The following is a 20,168-nucleotide window of genomic DNA, read 5'->3' as shown; positions in this document are numbered from 1 at the left end:
CGCAGTGATAATAAGAGCTGAAGTGGTTTAGATCAAATGTGTCATGAGCCCAAACTAAAACCATGTTCTAGCTCAGCATCTGTGACATTTACTGATTTTAAATCATGCTTTTGGGTTTGCTGATGCTGATCAGCATTGATTAGTTTTTTTACACCTAAATGAAACTCTTCTCATTCATTTCTTCAAATCTGTCTTTATTCACTATTGTGCACATTTGTCATAATATCTCTTTTGATAGTTTCCTGTCCCGCTGCATTAACAGTACAACTCCATTTTACAGGACTGATGTTTTTTACATTTCTGTAAAAATAAATCAAGTCAGGATAAGGATCATTAAGACTAAACATTCTACAGCCTTCAGTAGAAAACACTTAAGCTGTCTTCTGTTCTCCCATCCTTCTTACTCTCATTGGATCTGCTCAGCCAACACAGAGTCCTTCGCTCCTGCTGCCAGCACAGCGAAGAGGAAAGGTGGAAAGAGGGAGCGGATGTAAAGTGCCACCCTGGGGATGGGGTGGGCCAGCAGAACCTCCTTTCTTTTCCTGTTCACCGTTTGCACGATCTCATTGGCCAGGGCTGACGGCTTCACACCATGGGTGAGATGACTCTGAATATCTGTGGAAGGACATGAGATGATCGGACTCAAAACTACAGAGGTTGTGGTCAAAAGTTTAGTGAATGACACATGCTAGCTTGCTGCCTCAAGTTTTTTTCACTGCAGTTTTCAAAAGCTCCAGAATGTTCTGAAGAAGAGAGGGGCGGAGCTGTCAACTGACCACTACCTGGTGGTGAGTTGGCTCAGATGGTGGGGGAGCATGCTGGTCAGACCAGGCAGGCCCAAACATATCGCAAGGGTCTGCTGGGAATGTCTGGCAGAGTCTCCTGTCAGAAGGAGCTTTAATTCCCACCTCCGACAGAACTTCCAAAATGTTCCGGGGGAGGCAGGGACATTGAGTCTTAATGGACCCTGTTGCGTGCCTCCATTGTTGAGGCGGCCGACCAGAGCTGTGGTCGCAGGATCGTCAGTGCCTGTCATGGTGGCAACCCCCATCGGTTAGTCAAGCTGAAGAAAGAGTCCTATCAGGTCTTTTTGGCCTGTGGGACTCCAGAGGCAGCTGACGGGTACCAGCAGTCCAAGCGGAACGCGGCTCGGGTGGTCACAAAGGCAAAAACCCGCACATGGGAGGAGTTCGGTGAGGCCATGGAGCAAGATTTCCGTACGGCTTCGAGGAGATTCTGGTCCACCATCCGGCGCCTCGGGGGGGAGCAGTGCGTTACCAACACTATCCATAGTGTGGGCGGTGTGCTGCTGACCTCTACTCGGGACATTGTGGATCGGTGGGCAGAATACTTCGAAGACCTCCTAAATCCCACCGACACGTCTTCCTGTGAGGAAGCAGAGTCTGGGGACTTTGGGTTGGCCTCTCAAATCTCTGGTGCTGAGGTCACTGAGGTGGTTAAAAAGCTCCTCTGTGGCAAAGCTCCAGGGGTGGATGAGATCCGCCCGGACTTCCTTAAGGCTCTGGATGTTGTGGGGCTGTATTGGCTGAAGCGGCTCTGCAATATCGCGTGGGCATCAGGGGCAGTCCCACTGGACTGGCAGACCGGGGTGGTGGTCCCCTTATTTAAAAAGTGGACTGCAGGGTGTGTTCCAACTACAGGGGGCTCACACTCCTGAGCCTTCCTGGTAAGGTCTATTCAGGGGTTCTGGAGAGGAGGGTCCGTTGGATTGTTGAACCTCAGATTCAGGAGGAGCAATGTGGTTTTCGTCCTGGCCGTGGAACACTGGACCAGCTCTGTACCCTTAGGGGGATCCTGGAGGGTGCGCGGGAATTTGCCCAACCAGTCTACATGTGTTTTGTGGATTTGGAGAAGGTGTTTGACCGCGTCCCTCGGGGGTCCCGGTGGGGGGTACTCCGGGAGTATGGGGTACCAGGCCCTCTGATACGGGCTGTTAGGTCCCTGTATGACCGGTGTTAGAGCTTGGTCCGCATTGCCGGCAGTAAGTCGGGCTCGTTCCCAGTGAGAGTTGGACTCCGCCAAGGCTGCCCTTTGTCACCGATTCTGTTCATAACCTTTATGGACAGGATTTCTAGGTGCAGCCAAGGTGTGAAAGGCATCCGTTTTGGTGGCCTGAGGATCAGGTCTCTTCTTTTTGCAGATGATGTAGTCCTGTTGGCTTCATCAGAACGTGATCTTCAGCTTTCGCTGGAGCGGTTCGCAGCCGAGTGTGAAGCAGCTGGGATGAGAATCAGCTCCTCTAAATCTGAGACCATGGTCTTGATTCGGAAAAGGGTAGAATGCCGTCTCCAGATCAGGGATGAGGTCCTGCCCCAAGTGGAGGAGTTTAAGTATCTCGGGGTCTTGTTCACGAGTAAGGGAAAGCTGGAGCGTGAGATCGATAGGCGGATTGGTGCTGCATCTGCAGTGATGCGGGTGTTGTACCGGTCTGTCGTGGTGAAGAGAGAGCTGAGTCAGAAGGCGAAGCTCTCGATTTACCGGTCGATCTACTTTCCTTCCCTCACCTATGGTCATGAGCTTTGGGTAGTGACCGAAAGAACGAGATTGCGGATACAAGCAGCTAAAATGAGTTTTCTCTGAAGAGTGGCTGGGCTCTCCCTTAGAGATAAGGTGAGAAGCTCGGTCATATGGGAGGGGCTCGGAGTAGACCCGCTGCTCCTCCACATTGAGAGGAGCCAGTTGAGGTGGCTCGGGCATCTGGTCAGGATGCCTCCTGGATGCCTCCCTGCTGTGGTTTTCCGGGCACGTCCAATTGAGAGGAGACCATATGGTAGACCCAGGACACGGTGGAGGGAACGCCTTGGGATTCCCCCGGAGGAGCTGGCTCAAGTGGCTGGGGAGAGGGAAGTCTGGGCCTCTCGCCTTAGGCTACTGCCCCCGCAGCCCGACTCCGGGTAAGCAGATGAAAATTGATGGATGAACGGATGGAACAATCAGATGAATTACAGTCAATTGTGAAGGACCCATTTGTCATTAAAAGGAAAGTCATCTCAAAAACAATTTCCACTGTGTTTGTGAAGAACGTTTTAGGATGCCCAATAAGGTCCAGCAGGACCAGGACTGTCTCCTAAAGCTGATCTAGCTGTGGGATCAGGGTTCCAGTAGAAACGAGTCCCAGGTTCCTTAACTTTTCAGTTTAACGAGCACTGCCTCTCCATCCTGGACAACATCTGTCCTGTCAGAACCAGATCAGTTCCTGCAGTGAACCCTACTCCCTGGTTTAATGACAGCCTTCGCAGCCTGAAGCGCCAATGCAGAAAAATTGAGCGCTAGTGGAAGAAAACCCATCTCCATGTCCATCTGCTGCACCTAAAGGATCTTCTGACATCCTTTTAACTCTGCAGTCAGAGAGGCCAGGATTTCCCATTTCTCCAACCTGGTGTCCCAGAGCAAAGGGAACCCAAAGGTGCTGTTTAACACCATCAGCAGCATCGTCTCTCCTGCCTCTCCTACAGCCTCCATCCACTCTGTTACAGACTGTGAGAACTTTTTGTCTTTCTTTGTGGACAAAGTCAATAAGGTTAGATCTAGCTTCTCTCCTTCAGCCTTATCGCTGCCTCTTCCGACTCCAACCAGGCCCATCATCCTAGATAGCTTTGCTCCTGTTTCTTTGCCTGAGTTAACCAAACTAGTTAACTCTATGAAGACCTCTGCATGCCCCCTCCACATCTTACCCTCATCTTTGTTTAAAAGTGCTTTTCAGTCCATCGGTCCCAGCGTGCTCTCTATAATTAATGCTTCTCTGGTCTCTGGTCAGGTCCCTGCTTACTTTAAGAACGCTGTAATCCACCCGCTTCTTAAAAAACCGAGTCTTGACCCATCTCTCCATGACACTGTTGACCATCACCTGCTACTGGAGAGGCTGAGAGACTGGGTAGGCCTATCAGGAACTGCTCTGGAGTGGTTCTCCTCTTATCTCTCTGAGCGCACCTTTTCTGTGGCCGTCTCCAAGTTTAGGTCTTCCACCACCTCTCTTACCCATGGTGTCCTACAAGGTTCTGTGCTGGGGCCTCTGCTCTTCCTCCTCTGTCTGCTTCTTCTGCAGCAGTTTCTGAGCTCCTTTAAATGAACTTCCTACCATCTTTATGCAGATGACATCCAACTGTACGTCTCCTTTAAGCTCTGGGAGATGTCTAAGCTGCAGCTGTTACACACCTGCTTAGACTCTATTAAAATTTGGATGGTGGGAGCTTTCTACAGCTGAATGAAAATAAGACGGAGATCCTCATCTGTGCCCCAGACAAGCTGGTTCCCAAAGTCAGAGACTCTCTTGGTCAGCTTGCTTCTCACACCAAACCTTCTGTCAGGAATCTTGGTGTGACCTTTGACCCAGCTCTCACCCTGGATTCTCATGTCAGTTCTCTTGTTCACTGTTCCTTCTTCCATCTCAGGAACATTGCTAAGCTGAGTCCCATTCTGTCCCGCTCTGAACTTAAGACAGTTATCCACACCTTCATCTCCTCACGCTTAGACTACTGCAAGTCTCTTTTCACGTGTCTGAGCAGAACCTCCCTGAACCGTCTACAGGTGGTTCAGAATGCCTGTGCTCGGCTTCTGACCAAGTCCTCCAAACACACCCACATCACCCCGCTTCTCCTCCAGCTTCACTGGCTGCCAGTCAACTTCAGGGTTCATTTCAAGATCCTGGTTCTGGGGTCTCATTTATCAAACATTGCGTAGAATCCTTACTAAAACCGTACTTAAGCTCAGCAAAAAAATGTACATACGCCAAGTAGATTTGTGATCTATCAAACATGGAGTATGCGCAGCTTCATGCAATTTCTGCTTTATAAATCACACCATACCTAGAAAGGTTCTCAGGTGTTTCTGAATCACTTCCCGCCCTCACCACGCCAACTTTCCGCCATAAATGGTCAATGCAAAGTGGCTTGTGGATCTCATGCATATACATGAGCCAGCTCATTGCAGCATTCCACCATTAATGATGGTGACCGCAGATCAAGGAAGCGCTATTTCACTGAAGCAGAAATTGAGGTACTCGGGGGTGAGGTGGAGAAATGAAAGGAAGTGCTTTTGCAAAACAAATAAGGGAAAATCCACGGAGTGGCACAGCGTTGCTGAAGCCATCAATGCTGTGAGTTCTTCAGAGAGATCTATGGTGGATATTAAAAAATGGTCTGATCTGAAGGTGGAAGCAAAAAAAAAAAAGATGTTTTGCCACGGCCAGAGTGTGTCTGCCACTAGCGGAGGCCCTGGCACCTCTGATCCCCCACCGCTCGCTGTTAGGATCTCAGCAGTACTCAGACTGGCAAGTGTGCGTGACATCGTGCCGTAGAAGGAGGGAGGCACTGACCATGCAGAGGAGACCGGTAATGTTTAAGCCTTTTATTAATGCAGATCAAATGTGTCCATCATTAAAATATAAAACTAAACCAAATCTCGTTGTTTCCCCCCAGTGACTCTGGACGAAGCGTCCAACGAGGCATCCCGGGCAGCGACCAAAAATGTGGCTGCAGGGCCGGCCTGCCTCACCAGTGCGCCTCGGACACATGGCGCACCTGGAAGTGACCGGGTGCTAACTGACGCTGTCCTGCAGGCACAGAGGGACATGATTAGTGCGGTGAACGAAGTGAGGGAAGAACTGCACAGAATATGTGATGTCCTGACTGAAATTTCAGGAACGCTTAAAGATTTGGCAAGAAAATAAAAGATGAAAATCATGCCTTCTGTGTTGGTTCTATAAATGATGTATGACATTCTGTAGCCCCCGCTGATATTCCGCAAGCGGTACAAGTGATAATGCTGCTGGAATTCATAACATTATCCCTGTCAGCAGCAGCACTGCAGGTGCTCTCCGTGTCTAAAATGTGTGTAAGCCAGGTCCTTAGTCAAGTTAAAGTTGCACACGTTTTCCTGCTACATTTTCTTTTATAAATCCCAAAGTTTGAGTGGAAAGTTGATTACGCAGTTTTTTGACCCCGTTTGGTGCGTAAGCAAGCTTGATAAATGAGACCCCAGGTCTTTAGGACCTTACATGGACAAGCACCATCATACATTGGAGATCTTCTTAGTCCCTACACCCCCAGCAGGTCCCTGAGGTCCAGTGACCAAAGCCTACTGGTTGTGCAGCACCAGGCTAAAGACCAAAGGTGACAGATCATTTGCTGCTGTGGTCCCCAGACTCTGGAACTCTCTCCCCCTGAGCCTGAGATCAGTGGACTCAGTGGTCTCCTTTAAAAAGCAGCTGAAGACTCACTTGTTAAAGCTTTGGTGTGACCTTCATTACCCTGTCCTTGTTCAGCCTTTCCCGGGATCCTCTTATTTCCCTCTTTCCTATTAGTTTTTCTTTCCCTTTCCTTTACAATTTTTTGATCACAATTTTTTTTCATGTTAAATGGATTTTTAATGATCTTTTGAAATATTTTTTATACTTAAATTATTGTTTTGTTTTTGAGAAGTGCCTTGTGATTTTTATCTTGAGAGGCTCTATATAAAAGATTGTTGTCTTTCTTTCTTTATCTGCAGCTCAGTGAGGAGAAGACTTGTGGAAAACTTGGTGTCTAGAACAGCAGCAAAGATGCCACTTCTCTCCAAGGGATCCATCAGGCAAAGGACCAGGGACCAGACTGCTGAAGATTGGAGGAAAGTCATTCTTTCTGATTGTTTGGAGCTTGTGAAAAAAAAGATCATTAGGATGAGAAACGGTAAGTGCCTCCATCAGTCCTGTGTCCTCTAACAGTAAAGCTTCCTGAAAGCATAGATGGGGATGGGAGTGGGTGCTTCTGAGCCTATAGTGGGCTGAGTCACAGTTACTCCTCAGAACAGCCACAAACAAAGAAAGGTACCTAAACATCCTCCCAGAGGAACTCCTCCAGCCAACCAACAACAGTTAGGTGATGAACAAGGCCTTTCTCCAGCATGATGGAGCACCAGGCCAGAGGGATGAAGTCAGAACTTAGTGGATCAGTAACAAAACAACATGTTGGGTTCAAGTCCAGGAAACTCCCCAGCCTTTAAGCCCATTGAGAACTTGTGGTCCATCCTCCAGAGGCAAGAGGACAAATACAAGCCCACAAAGCACTGATGTTTGAAGAATGAGCTCCATCAGTCAGGATCTGATTGACAGCAGGTCAGGAAGAACTACAGAGGCCTAGAAGGACCAAGAACAATTTTGACTTTTTACATAAACTTGATGCAGTTTTCAGTTAAAACCTTTTGAAACTTAAGAAATGCTTGTAGATAGAAAACATCTGAGGAAAAAAAATCAACAACAGTCATGAGAACTAACACTGGTTATTCTCTAAACCTTTGGCCATGCTTTACAATAAAATACATTTTCAAGCTTTGATGCCAAGAAAAAAGCATGTGAGTATTTTTACTCACATTCAACCACAGCATTTGGTTTTTGAGTGACTTCCACGACAAGTGGTGGGTCCAAGTTGTTGATGAAAGTATGACTGATGGTACTGACGATGATCCCATACTCCTCCACCTCAGCCCTTAGGCAGTCGAAGAAGGCCTGCACCGCATGTTTAGAGGCTGCATCTATCAACAAAACACATGTACATGATAAATGACACATCAGTGGCGGCTGGTGGGGCGTGTGTGTGAACAGATTTCTCTTCTTAGTCCATTCTAAGAATGCAAACAGTTGGAAAAGGACTATAATGCCAAAACAATCATCAATTCCCTTCTCCAGATCAAAAGTAAAGTAAAATATCAAATCTACAGTTAAATTAGAAAATAACAATACTTAAATAAATACACTAATCACTTAGCCCAAACACAAAATACACAAACTACACAAAAGATGAATCCCTTTTAGTTCCCCTACCTCCTCTTCCACAGTTAGCTTGAAGTTTACAGCCTGACATCAGTTCAATGCCAGATGAGTTAGCATTCAGGCTAGGCCGGTGTGCTAAGCTGACGCCGGTTTCCCCAAAGTGCATTTAACTGATCATCTGCTCGTACTGACTAAGATATCCTTTCTCAAACCGTTGAAGTGTAACAGTTAGCAGTATGATGAAAATTCATCGTTTCAAGTGGGACAACTTACAGCTATCGGTGGCTGTCATGCACTTTTTTGCTCCACTATACATATTGATGTGTCAAGAAAACTCTGCACTAAATCTCACATGTACCCTATGGCAGCAGTTGGGACCCTATTGTGGAGTGAAATGCTTTGAGTTGGAGTTTTATGTTGGTCCCAAGCAACAATCTGAATTGAAAGATAGTTCATACGATGCCCCCCACCCCCCACCCCCACCCCCCCACACCCCCACCCCCACACACATAAAACAAAGCTATAACAAACTGAAATTGATATTAGTTAAAGGGGCATCATGGAAGTCTGACAGCCAAAACATGTATAGAAATAATAAATGTCTTCTTCATACATTCTCATGCAATGCCCTGGTCCTGTAGAATGAGCCCTGGCATTTTTACTGTGATTGCCTGTTGTTCTGTAAAATCACAGAAAAAGAGAGCTGCTCGGGTCGAGCAGGCTGCTTCATGCGCGTTCACACTCAGGCATAGCCCTCCGAACCGTTCTTTGAACGTTGTTTCAGCTGTCATCAAGGATATAAATGTTACAGATACAGAAGATGTCACTAGTGCTTTAGCTCACCTTGTAAGACATTGGACTCTTATGCAGAAGACCTGGGTTTGATTCTGGATGTGAACATAGTTTATTTAGAGTTTCTTTTTTACATTAATGGTATATTTTTTTACAGTAAGATGCCCAAATTTTTATTTGAGACTCGCCGAACGGCATTGAATTCACAGATAAAAAAGATGTGGGTTCAACTTTCATTTTGGAACAATTTTTCAAGCAAGGGAAGGGAATGATCTGAGCATGCAGGAGGACTGACCCATCTTAAACCTTTGTCGGTTGTGCTGAAGAGAAAGGTACAGAACCAAATTATTTAATTAATTAGCTGCATGTTCTCCTGTCCTCTGTCCTCTGGGCCACACACACACACACACACACACACACACACAAGGGACTGTCTCAGCTGTTATTTTCATTAAGGAGTGTGCACGTACAGCATACGCGCCTCGTGCACGAGCCTACTATTGAAGCTGCCATTACGCTTTTGGCCTGAGGGGGCAATCATGAGCATAAAAATTCAAAACTCTGTAAAGTCCCTTTAAACGGCTGTGTAGTTTGTTTCTGTAACTTTAGTTGGGACAGTTTTGTTCAGATATTGAAAATAATGTTGTTTACTATTCCACACAATTTTGCAAGATTGTGCATAAGCTATTTGCAGTTGTGCTATTTGGTGGTCAGTGGTAAACAGTAGTGGAGGCTCGACAATTTTCACTCAACATCATGGACGAAATTTTCACTTTAGAAGTGGGGGGACACGGAGTGGGGTGGGGGGGGGGACTGTTTATGTTTAATTAGTTTCTTAACTTGTTATCTTAGTCTCATTAGTAAACTAGTGTTTCCTCTGTGGGGGCCGGCTGCCCCGGGGACAGCGGTGGGCTGTGGCGGCCGGGGTGCTTCCCATGTCTACTCTAGCCAAGGCCACTGCTGCCAGTCTTGGTGCTCCCGGTGCAGTTGGCTCCTTTCATGGCGTTTTCATCTTCTTTGTATCTACTACATCTGCACTCAGCCAGCCGCCCTTTCTCTATTACGTGTGTGTGTGTGTGTGTGTGTGTGTGCGCGCGCGCGCGTGCAGGAGTTTGAATCAGCTTGGGATGGGATTGAGGGAGGGAGAAACAAAGGGGATCTCTTATGTGAATCCGTGTGGGAGGGGTGGGAAACTGACTGCTGTCTGGTTGTTTTTAATATTGTAAAGTGCTTTGAGCTGCATTTGCATGAAAAGTGCTTCATAAATAAATTTTGATTGATTGATTGATTGACTGGGGGGGGGGGGATCTTTAAAGTATACTCTAATGGGAAACAGGCTTCAACACAAACGGTTGGTTTCTGCTAGGTCCAGTGTCAGTTTAATATAGCGTAATATAGTTTTTGGATGGTAAAAAGTGCAGGGGTCAAAACTTGACTTTGGAAAAAGTGGGGGGACACATGCCCCCCCCCCCAAAAAAAAAATTACGTCCATGCTCAACATTCAATAGGATCTAATTTTGCAGCTACAAATATTTGTTAGCACATAGCTTATGTCTACAATATGTACTTCCTAGCCAAAAAAAAGTCTCCATCTGCATTTAAGCAAACAGGTCAGAGCCTCTTATCGGATAATCACTGCAACTTTCAGCTGAAACAAGTTATTTAATCCAACTGGTGCAATGAGTTGCTTCTCATTTCTTAAACAACCATGTATAAACCATCTGGTAGCTGTGGAAAAGATGTTAGTCTGTGTGAGAAGGGTCAGATCGTTGCTGTACATCAAGCAGAGAAAACGTCTGAGGAGATTGCAGAAACGACTAAAACTGGGTCAAGAACTGTCCAACGCTTTATTAAAAACTGGTCTGATTAGTCCAGATGGACCCGGTTCCAGAGTGATGGTACATCAGGGTAAGAAGAGAGGCAGGTGAAGTGATGCACCCATCATGCCAAGTGCCTACTGTACAAGTCTGTGGGGGCAGTGTATGTACAAATATTAATCTTAGAGGGGACATATTACACCTTTAAACGAGATATAATCCCTCTCACATAAAGCGGTCTCACCAGCTCTGTTGTTGACAGTTTCAGGACCTTCCACAGAGTAGCAGAGGCGGTAGAGACCCACACGGCAGAACAAAAGGGATCCAAAAAGTGAGATTTTCACAAAATGTACCCTTACATGGAGTAATTACCCCACATTGTGAGCTGTCACCAACACCATAACCACAATTGTCACGCATCATGGGTCGATGGTGGCAGAGGAGCTAAGTGTCTGCTCCGTAACTGGAAGGTTGCAGGTGCAAGCCCTGCTCGTTCTGTTGCTGTCGTTGTGTCCTTGGGCAAGACACTTTTCCCACCTTGCCTGCTACTGGTGTTCAGAGGGACCGGTGGCTCCAGTGTATGACAGCCTCGCCTCCGTCAGTTCGCCCCAGGGCAGCTGTGGCTACATTGTAGCTCATCACCACCAGGGTGTAAATGTGTGAATGACGGTGTTTAAAAGCACCTTGGGGGATTCTGGGACTCTAGACGGCGCTGTGTTAAATATAGGCCATTTACATCTTCAGATGGGAACTTACACGAACTTCTGAAAGGAACAGCCAGTCTTCCCTGGATGCTATTGAGCAGCACAATGTGGCCTGATCGTCTGGAGATCATTGCTGGAAGGATACCTGCCACCATGAGAGGACATTTCACTGCTTAGATCAACTAGATCATTTAAAACAAACTCCAACTAGTATTGTATCTGATTTCCTACACATACACCCACCTTTGGTGAGAGTGCTTGGGCCAAAGTAGTTGATGTCCATGATGCTTCTGTCCATTTCCAAAGAGACACTCTGAACAGGAGCTTTCAGCTTCATGCTGCTGTTACAGATCAGAATGTCTACGTAGCCATAACACTCCATCACCTCAGTCACCACATCCTCCATGCTGTCCATGTCACTGAAATCCAGGATCACCATTTTTGGGGCAAATGTCTGGATAAAGGGAGATATTGCTTTAGTGGAAAATAATCCTAGAATCAGGTTGTAGATCCTGAAACACCAGATGAATGCAGAATAAATGCTGGAAGTCATGATGTCATCCTCTTGTGTTTGACTTAATAGTATAATTGTGTCCATGCTGATGGAAATATCTCCAGTCTAACTTATTTATAAAGCACATTTTAACAGAGGTGTGCTAAGACCCCTTGTCTCCCTCCACCTGCTCCAATATAGTGTTAACATGTTTTGATGAGGTGTGGTGAGCCTACGTCAGCTGATGCCACCATACAACCCCAATTCCCCCCACAGCCCTCTGTGTCTAAGTGCACAGGAAGTGGGCACCGGCACTCAGGATGAGGCTGAAAGATCCCCTTGTCAAATGCCGTTGACTGTGTTCACTCCCAAGGCCCTAAGTGTGTGTTTGCGTGGAATGTCGTTGGTGAAAGTGCTTAATGTGCAAATAAAATTAGGGGGAATGCTGCCTCAGGAATGCAGAAATGAGATCCATACCCGCACCCCCTGAATTGCCCACCCCCCAAGGTCCTATGTGCATGTTTGTGTGATGATGTAAAGGAGCAGGAGGAGAAAAAAGAGAGCATACAAGTCAGGACCCAATCCCCGAGGCCCCGCCCAGATCCACACACGGGGCCGGCCACCCCCACACCCTGAACCCCCAGGCTCCCACCCAGATCCACTCAGGGGCGATGCAGCCACCAGGCAGCAACACATGGCCACCGCCGAGACCCCCAAGGGGCCCCACTCACAACTGCCAGTAGTCCATCCCTCGAGGCAACCCAAGCACCTTCAGCAGTAGCCCCCCAGCCCCAGACACCCCCAGTGAACCCACCTCCAGGGAGGCGATACTCTAAACTCAGAACCTCCGCCCCATCACCCACATCATCCCGCTGGACAATATCAATGACCCCTCATCATCGCTATGTGATGGAACCGATCAAAGGAGCCCAGAGAGATTAACTTGAAGTGGAAGCAGAGGCTGTATCAAGTGTAATATGATCTAACAAAAGATTTCTATACTGGTTAATGCAAAGAGTATCTCTATTTTTCCAATTCATGAGGATTGTTTTCTTAGCGATGCATATGTCAGTCAGAACCATGTGAACACACACACACACCTCTGTTGTTGCTTGGCTTCCTGGGGCTGGAGGCTAGGAGGGAGAGCTGGCCATCTGACTGGGGTCTGGGGTGGTGGGTTGCTTTGTTCGGCATTAGGCGGAGGCGCCTGCTTATTATCACCCCAGCAGAATGGGGCTAACTCTGGGAACCGGTGATGGTTGTACCCCATGTGCAGCAGTACCGGGACCATAGTGAATAGGGTGTGTATGGGGAGCATGAGTGGGTGTCCAGCACGCATTTTTGTAAGTCTTTGGTTGTATGTGCATGTGTGAGTATGAGGGAGGGAGTGTGTGACTCAGGTGCAGTATTGGACTCCTCCCCTTTCCTGGGACTTCTTGTGCTGCTACACATCTTCGCCGACACTCCCCCTGCCACATTTGGTGTGGAGTGTGGTGCCTTGGTCTGCCTGAGTGTTTGTGGCTCCTGGGTCAGGGGGTTTAAGATTTGTGTGTCTGTCTGATGGATCCCGGTGGCTGCCTGGTGGTGTTTGAGTCCCTGGGCTCTTTTGGGTCCCCGGCGGAGCTGGTCGCGCCTGGGTCAGGGGTGACTGGATTCTGGGCTCAGCCGACTTGGGGGTGGGAGGCTGCGGGCGGGCCTGTGGGCTTGCCGCTGATATCTCCCAAGACTCTGCCGGATGCTGGTTGTGGCCCCCTGGGGCAATCCTCTGCACCTCTCAAGGGGGACAGGGGCTTTTCTGGTTACAGTCTCCCTGGGGTCCCTGCACTCTGGGGCAGCTCCTGGATCTCTGGGACTTGGAGCTCTCTCCATCCTACACATCTCCATCCATCCTACGCATCTTTGGGGGGCAGATCTGTGGCCCCTCACACTCTCAACTGGATGCTCCTATAGAGAGATCTTACATTTACAAGCGTGTGTACGCACACAGGTGCTCACATGGTGCTCTCATCAGTATGGACTTGTAATGACTGGACTTGAAGACCCGTAAGGACCCTGAGACACAGTAAGGCACTTTAAAAGTCTTTATTTACAAAAAGCGAAGACGTGGCATTGCCCGTGGAGAGCGAGGCTGGAGATGAACAGGCGTGGGTCAGAACCAGGAAGATCTATAAGAAGTCCGTGGAGCAGGCGAGAGACGTGGTAGAGGACAGGCGTGGGTAGTGAATGCAGGCAGGGTTCCAGCCAAGGGTCAGACATGAAGCAAGGTGGAGGAGGGAAACAAGGTTGATGGGTCAGGCAGGAAGGAAGGCTGGAAGATCTGCAAGCAAGAGCGTTCAATAATCTGACAATGGTCGGAGAGCAGGCCGGATCTTATATAGCAGGAGAGGCAGGTGTGTGGCATGAGCTTGATGAGGGGACCAGGTGTGATGAATGAAGGCTGATGAGATGAATGATGGTGAATGGAGGTCAGGGCATGGCAGAATCATGACAGAATCCCCTCACAAGGGCGGATACTAGACGCCCACAGGAAACCAGAGCAGGGCGGGAGGAGGGGGACCAGGAAGGAGGGCCAGAAACCAGAACAGAAAGAATCCAAGAACATAAAGGTGGGCCCAGTAAAGGGCGCCTGATGAAGCAGAGTTCAGGAGGGCGGCCGGGAGGTTGCACGGTGTGGCAGAGTCCAGGAAGGTGGCGTTGAGGTGGCTAAATGATGAGACAAGGCTCTGGGGCCCAGCGACAAGGGACCAGGAGCCGGGACCATAGACGTCTGGGAGGCCTGCGACGTGGAGCCAGGAGCAAAGGCTGAGAGGATCTGGGGGACTGGCGGTGACGAGGCAGGGATCGGAGGACTCTTTGTGGCTGGCAGTGACGAACCAGGGACCAGGAGACTCTGGGAGTCCGGCGGTGACGAGGCAGAAACTAGAGACTTGACAAAACCATGAGAGGTGACTGGGGACCAGGCAGGGCCGCGGAAGGTGAGTCGCCGGGTGGAGTGGCCAGAAAGGATGGAGTCCCTGAGTCTCTGGAGGCGAAGTCTCTGGAGGAGACGGGGCCGCTGGAGGAGACGGACCCTCGGGCAGAGCCTCTTGGATGGGCAGCGCTTCTGATGGGCGGACTCTCGGGCGGCGCCTTTTAAAAATCCAGCTCAACTAAACACACACTAGCTGTGGCTCATCACCACCAGCGTGTGAATGTGTGGATGACTGATTGTGTTGTGAAACATCTTGAGGGGCTATAGAACCCTAAGTAGGTGCTATGCTAATACAGACCATTTATCATTTATCATAGTAAATAATCACTTTTAGACTAATTCTGTCAAACATATGTTGTTTGATTTCTTTTCAAACCAAAACCATTTCAGTTATGATATTTCTAATTAAATGCATTTACCTCGCTCGGGTCAGCCTCATTAGTAAGGAGGTCGAACAGTGACTCCAGCTTGTCCCAACTAGTCCCACACAGGATCAGTCTAGCTCCGGCTTTGTGGAACAGTTGGGAACACTCTGAACACAGAAGAGAGAAACAACGTTCTATCGATGTTGTTAACACATTTACTCAGGCACCCTCCTCATGTCTGTGTGCTCAATTAAATTTTTGCTGACTTCTATTTTTACTAATTTCTGTTTTTTTATTCTATTTTTTCACAACATGCACCTTTACCTGACGTGTGCTATTTTGTTCTTTCATGTTTCGTGTGAGAATGACAACAAGACAAGTTAAAACGAATATCATGTTTTTCTGTGTTTCTGTGTAAAAGTTACAGATAATTAGTGTGTTACCTGTTGTAGCTTCATCTGCATCCTCAATCTGGACCAATAGCTTCTATCTCCTTCAAGACTGAAGAGCTAACGGCTAGTCTAATTGCTATTTTCCACCAGCCCCCCTCAGTGCGACTCAAATTGATTTGGTTTTGTTGAACTTTCCATCTGTAACTTATCTGTGTTTGCCATCAACCTTTCATAACAATGTGGTTCTAAGCGAATGTAGAGGGTAAATGTTGTTCCTTTTAAGCTTCATATATTACCTTTACTTATGACCAATAAGCTGTGATACTCTGTATAAATATAGAATATCAACCTGCTTGGATGTTTAATCAGGAGATTCTAGGATTCTTTGCTTTTTCAGGGATCAAACACACTTCGTCTCAATTCAGACAGTCAGGTTTATAAAAGATAAGAAATTATTTTCTAAACAAATAAAAACATGACAAGTTTACCAAGGCTACTGAGATGGATGAATCTAAGTGGATGGGATGGGATGTATGGTGATTGAATGGTGTGTGTTTATCAGAACCTTGTATCTAGAAGAACTGAGTTCTGGGTGTGAAAAGAATTAGGTTTGCATTAAACTATGAAGTTGGTTCTTATCAAAACAGCATCAGACGCAATCATGTGCATCTACCTCACCCTTTCTTTGGAGACCCACTTCGCGGATCCGGAGGTCAGGGAGGTCGGATGACCTCTGGGCACCGAGGTTCAGTAGATAAACCGCAGCACCGACGCTCCAGTCCTGAGATGTCGCCGGGCACACAGGTTGGAACTAGTTTGCGTCTAGAGCAGCTGTTTCAGAATAGCTGAAGGAACCGTTTTGCTGTGTCAGCTGTAGGCAGCTTTTAGCTTGTCGAAAGCTTGTCAAGAGATGCAGTGGCTAGAGAGTTTTCCTCAGATGGCCAGTCAGAGTTAGCTCAACTAACAGGATGCTGAATCACTCCCCAGTGATTCTGTTTTAATATTCTCACATTATGATTTACTCAGCCAATCAGAATGTGCCATGTTAAGGCACCTTCTTTCAGATACAGGATGCTCTGATTTGTGGCTAAGAAAATTTCTATGTGCAGAAATTACTTTAACTTTAATTTATCTCTAATGAACCTTGTGTCTGAATACCTTGTCATATCAAGCATTACTGATCATCATAATAATATTCATTTCAACTTCAGTAATTTAAGCACAGATTAATCAAAACATTATTATTATTATTATTATTAATCAACCATTATTGTTCATTTCATTTCATGATTGATTAACTCATATGAGCTGAAAATAGTCACTTTATTCAGAGGCATGGGGAATCCTGTAGAAGCGATAAGGGAAGCTTAGGCCTTGAAACGGGAACAGTTTGTTGACAATACGTTATCATGTGTTCAGAGCTGCAGAGAGGCCCGGACTCCAGCTGATGGAATGGCAGGATCCGGCGGATTAAAGGCAACAAATGTAGACTCCTGTCTTCATGTGACCAGATACTGAAGAGGTCAAACTGTACATGAAAAACTGGCCATTTGTGGACGTTACACGTACCAAGCTGGGCCCAAAATGCAACATCAGCAACTGTTGGTCACTGATCGGCTAGGGGGAGGAGTCACTGGTTGTTCCGGAGTTATCTGCCTGCTTCCATTTCCGAGTTCAGGGTCTGACAAAAAGCCAGCAATGTTCAACATCACCAGCATGTGGAGCATTGATGTGTTATGTTTTTGGTTGTGTAAAGATAACCTCGAACTCATGGGAACTCCTGCACCTGTACCTGTTTCCAGACATGAGGCCCAGCTTGATGAGGTTTGATACAAATCCCCACTGGAACTGCTGTCCGTTTAGCTGAGCTGGATTTTTAAAAGGCACTAGACATGTCTAACACTGTGTCCAGTCTCCATTTAGTGTTGTTGTATGAGTGGTGTGGTCAGCCACAGTTTTTCTAATATCAGCCTGCTGAGTTCCTCATATAGGAAACTTTTTACTGACTGGCATAATGAACTGAGCTCTGCTATATGTTTACTTTGTGAAGTGCCTTGAGACGACTCTTATCACAATTTCACGCCATATAAACAAACTGAACTGAATAATATGAGAAGAAGACAATTGCTGTTTTTTTTATTCAGAGCCAGGTTGGTTTGGATAGATTTGTTGCCTAATGAATAAAATAGTCATTTGAAAACAGTGTTTTGTATTTACTCAGCTGTCTTTTTGTTTGATACTGAAAATAATTTAATCAATTTTGACAAAAAGGAAAAACAGAATAAATTTGATAGAGCCTAACGTTTTGGCAGCATTACACAAATCTGCTGGAAGTAACAAAAACAGGCCAGGTTTAATGGTGATTTAAAAACACCCTAAACAAAAACAGGATGATTTACCAGTTCCCACCCTGGACACGGCATCAGTGATCACCACCACTTTGTTGCGCACCAAGGACTTGGACATGAACTGAATGACCTCATTGTAGATGTAGTAGACTCCAGCTGCGACAACCGTCAGCAGAGGCAGCACCATCACCGAGGGCAGGCCCATGTTCTGTAGATAGAAGCAGGCGCGTCAGTCATGCCGGTCAGACGGGCTTACAGCTGGAAGACGGATGGAGCAAAATAAAGTAAACCAGTAACTTTCACTCAAAGCAAGTCTAATCACCTCATCTTCTATACCACTTATTCCTCAGGAAGGTCATGGGTAGCTCCAACAGGCAGGGGACACCCTGGAAAGGTCTCCAGCCCATCACAGGGACACACAGAGACAAACAGCCACTCACACCAGGGGACAGTTTAGAATCTCCAGTAAAATGCATGTTTTTGTTCTGTGGGAGGAAACTAGAGTACCAGAGAAAACTCATGCATGCTTGAGGAAAACATGCTAACTCTATGTAAGGCTGCAGCCAGGATTTGAACCTTTGGCCTTCATGCTGTGAGGCAACAGTGCTACCAGCTGCACCACCATGCTGCCTTATAACAAAGACACATATGACTGTGTTGCTTTTGTCTCTTCATACTATTCCTAAATCTGTCCACGTCTCGATCCAAAAGCTTGTAGAACCTCCTTGATCTCCACTAACCCAGCTCTGGAGGAATTCTGATCCTCCCGTCTTTCCAACGTTTCTTCAGTTCTTTGATGTTTACGTTAGTTTCTGCTCAGCCCTCCTAAGGTCCCACCACAGCATTTTAACCAGATTCTGGTTGACTGAACCATTGCAGAGCCACGATTCTTTTCTTTTCCAGTCGCTCTGTGTCGTTCTGCTGCTGTGTTGGAGATCATTGTTCTGTTGTATGACCCAGTTTGGTCCAAACTACAGCTGTCAGACAGCTAAACTAAAGGCAGACTCCTGAGGATTTTAGTGCGCAGAGGACATCATGGTGGACTCATTGCCTGTGAGGAGCCAGCCCATCAGCCCTCCACCACTGATTTTTAGTTGTGAAATTCTCTAGATGTGTTGACTATTGCAAACTTAAAACGTTGCATTTAATAGTGTTTTACTTCCTGAGGTTCTGTGTTGTATTTGGCTGTGTTGCTGACACACTTACCATGTAAAGAGAGTTTGAGGAACACAGCTAAAAATATGCTGGCCTCGGTGCAACCACAGAATGTCTCATGCTATAACATCTCTAAGATAATGTCACAAGATACCCATGAGGGAGCCACAAAGGAGCTTCACATCTGCAAGCAATAACAAAATGCTCTTTCCTTGCTTCATATGTGGATAAAACATCAAAATAAGCTCAAAGCCACGTTAAAAACACACAGTGGTTCTAGAGATCCGGTTTCCTGCTATTTCCAATGTTGGGAATAACACGTTACAGAGATTAGTAAGCTTCTGAGTGCGCGTCTAAATGAACAAGACACCTGAAATCTGTTCTGATTGGTTCACTTACAGCACAGACAAGGAGCTAATCCTTCAGCAGGACTGGATGTTGTCTTTTTCTGGATTTGGTTAGATAACGGTGGCCTTGTCCTGCCCCTGTGTCCCTCGTCCATTCACACAGTGGATCCACTGTCTGTCTGAGCCGCTGCTGCCTGCTGGAGTCCCATGCTCAGAATAGCCTCTGCTTGAGTCAGCCATTAATACACACATGCAGTGCACAGTATGTGAAGCATGCTCTCTTGCTGCCAACATGATGGGATGGACCGCATGTGAGGGGACCCGTCCTACGTTGCAGTTATATTGCAAGGAGATCAAAAATTCATTTGCTTTCATGGCTGGATACTTTTAAAGATGCAGATGATATGTTTTTTTTCCCAATACAATAAGGATAAATCATATTTATTTTCATAACAAATAAATTTACTAAAGTATCGCCTGAGCAGAATATGGACAGGACCGCCAGCTCCCCAGAGTTCACATCATGGTGCAGATGCAAGAAAACCTGTACACAAGTGTCCATGGCACTCACCGCCAGTAGGTGGCAGCAGTGTGCAGTTATCGCGAGATCCCGTAGAGTTCCCGGAGCTCTCCCTCTCTCCGTTGGGAAAGCAGAAAATAAAGCTGCTGCCGATGAGATGGCTACTTATGCATCCAAGTCGTTTTCCATCTTGTGACTGGCCAAGAGGTTTCCCTGCAGGAAAGCGATTCTACCCGGCAGTCGATCAGTTGGAATTTTAGGACTTGTGAGCAGTTTTTGTTAGGAGAAGTCAAGCTGAAGATTTCAGAGTGCCCGTGCCTTTAGCCTACACCGCTAACTGTAGGTAGCAGAAAAGCACCGGACGAACTTCGCGCAGACGGACTGCTGCGTGTGGAGGAGCAGCCTGCTGCCTGACAGCGACCCCTTTCCTGGTGGCCTGCCGCCTACGGGACTCTGTTTTCCTCAGGCGACCTTGTTTGTTCTCATGTAGAAGACAATA

General features: G+C 47.0%; 1 protein-coding gene across 2 annotated transcripts; it reads right to left on the bottom strand.

Moving 5' to 3' along the window:
• Nucleotides 1-173: 173 nt before the first annotated feature.
• Nucleotides 174-19,370, bottom strand: dhrs7cb (dehydrogenase/reductase (SDR family) member 7Cb). 2 transcript variants are annotated; one of them, XM_015940891.3, is made up of 8 exons: nucleotides 19,202-19,344; nucleotides 17,970-18,043; nucleotides 17,699-17,855; nucleotides 14,962-15,074; nucleotides 11,322-11,532; nucleotides 11,131-11,223; nucleotides 7,366-7,527; nucleotides 174-615 (listed from the first exon to the last, which is right to left on the bottom strand). In XM_015940891.3, the coding sequence occupies exons 3-8, from the start codon at nucleotides 17,850-17,852 to the stop codon at nucleotides 407-409; spliced, it is 942 nt and encodes a 313-aa protein (XP_015796377.3). In that variant the 5' UTR covers nucleotides 17,853-17,855; nucleotides 17,970-18,043; nucleotides 19,202-19,344; the 3' UTR covers nucleotides 174-406. The 2 variants fall into 2 exon arrangements, with proteins under 2 accessions (XP_015796377.3, XP_015796376.3); XM_015940890.3 differs by lacking the exon at nucleotides 17,970-18,043 and having other exon boundaries at nucleotides 19,202-19,370.
• Between the last annotated feature and the right edge of the window lie 798 nt (nucleotides 19,371-20,168).

This window comes from Nothobranchius furzeri, chromosome 16 (assembly GCF_043380555.1).
Source record: "Nothobranchius furzeri strain GRZ-AD chromosome 16, NfurGRZ-RIMD1, whole genome shotgun sequence".
In the NCBI taxonomy this organism is placed as follows: domain Eukaryota; kingdom Metazoa; phylum Chordata; class Actinopteri; order Cyprinodontiformes; family Nothobranchiidae; genus Nothobranchius; species Nothobranchius furzeri.
This window is presented reverse-complemented; position numbering and strand designations above follow the sequence as displayed.

Bases quoted from the DNA above. Each gene is read 5' to 3' on its own strand.
- dhrs7cb (XM_015940890.3), bottom strand. From the start codon at position 17,852: ATGGGCCTGCCCTCGGTGATGGTGCTGCCTCTGCTGACGGTTGTCGCA. The intron at 15,075-17,698 runs GTAAATCATCCT...TTCTGTGTTCAG, and splicing joins CGTGTCCAGGGTGGGAACTG to AGTGTTCCCAACTGTTCCAC. The intron at 11,224-11,321 runs GTGGGTGTATGT...TCATGGTGGCAG, and splicing joins CCCAAGCACTCTCACCAAAG to GTATCCTTCCAGCAATGATC.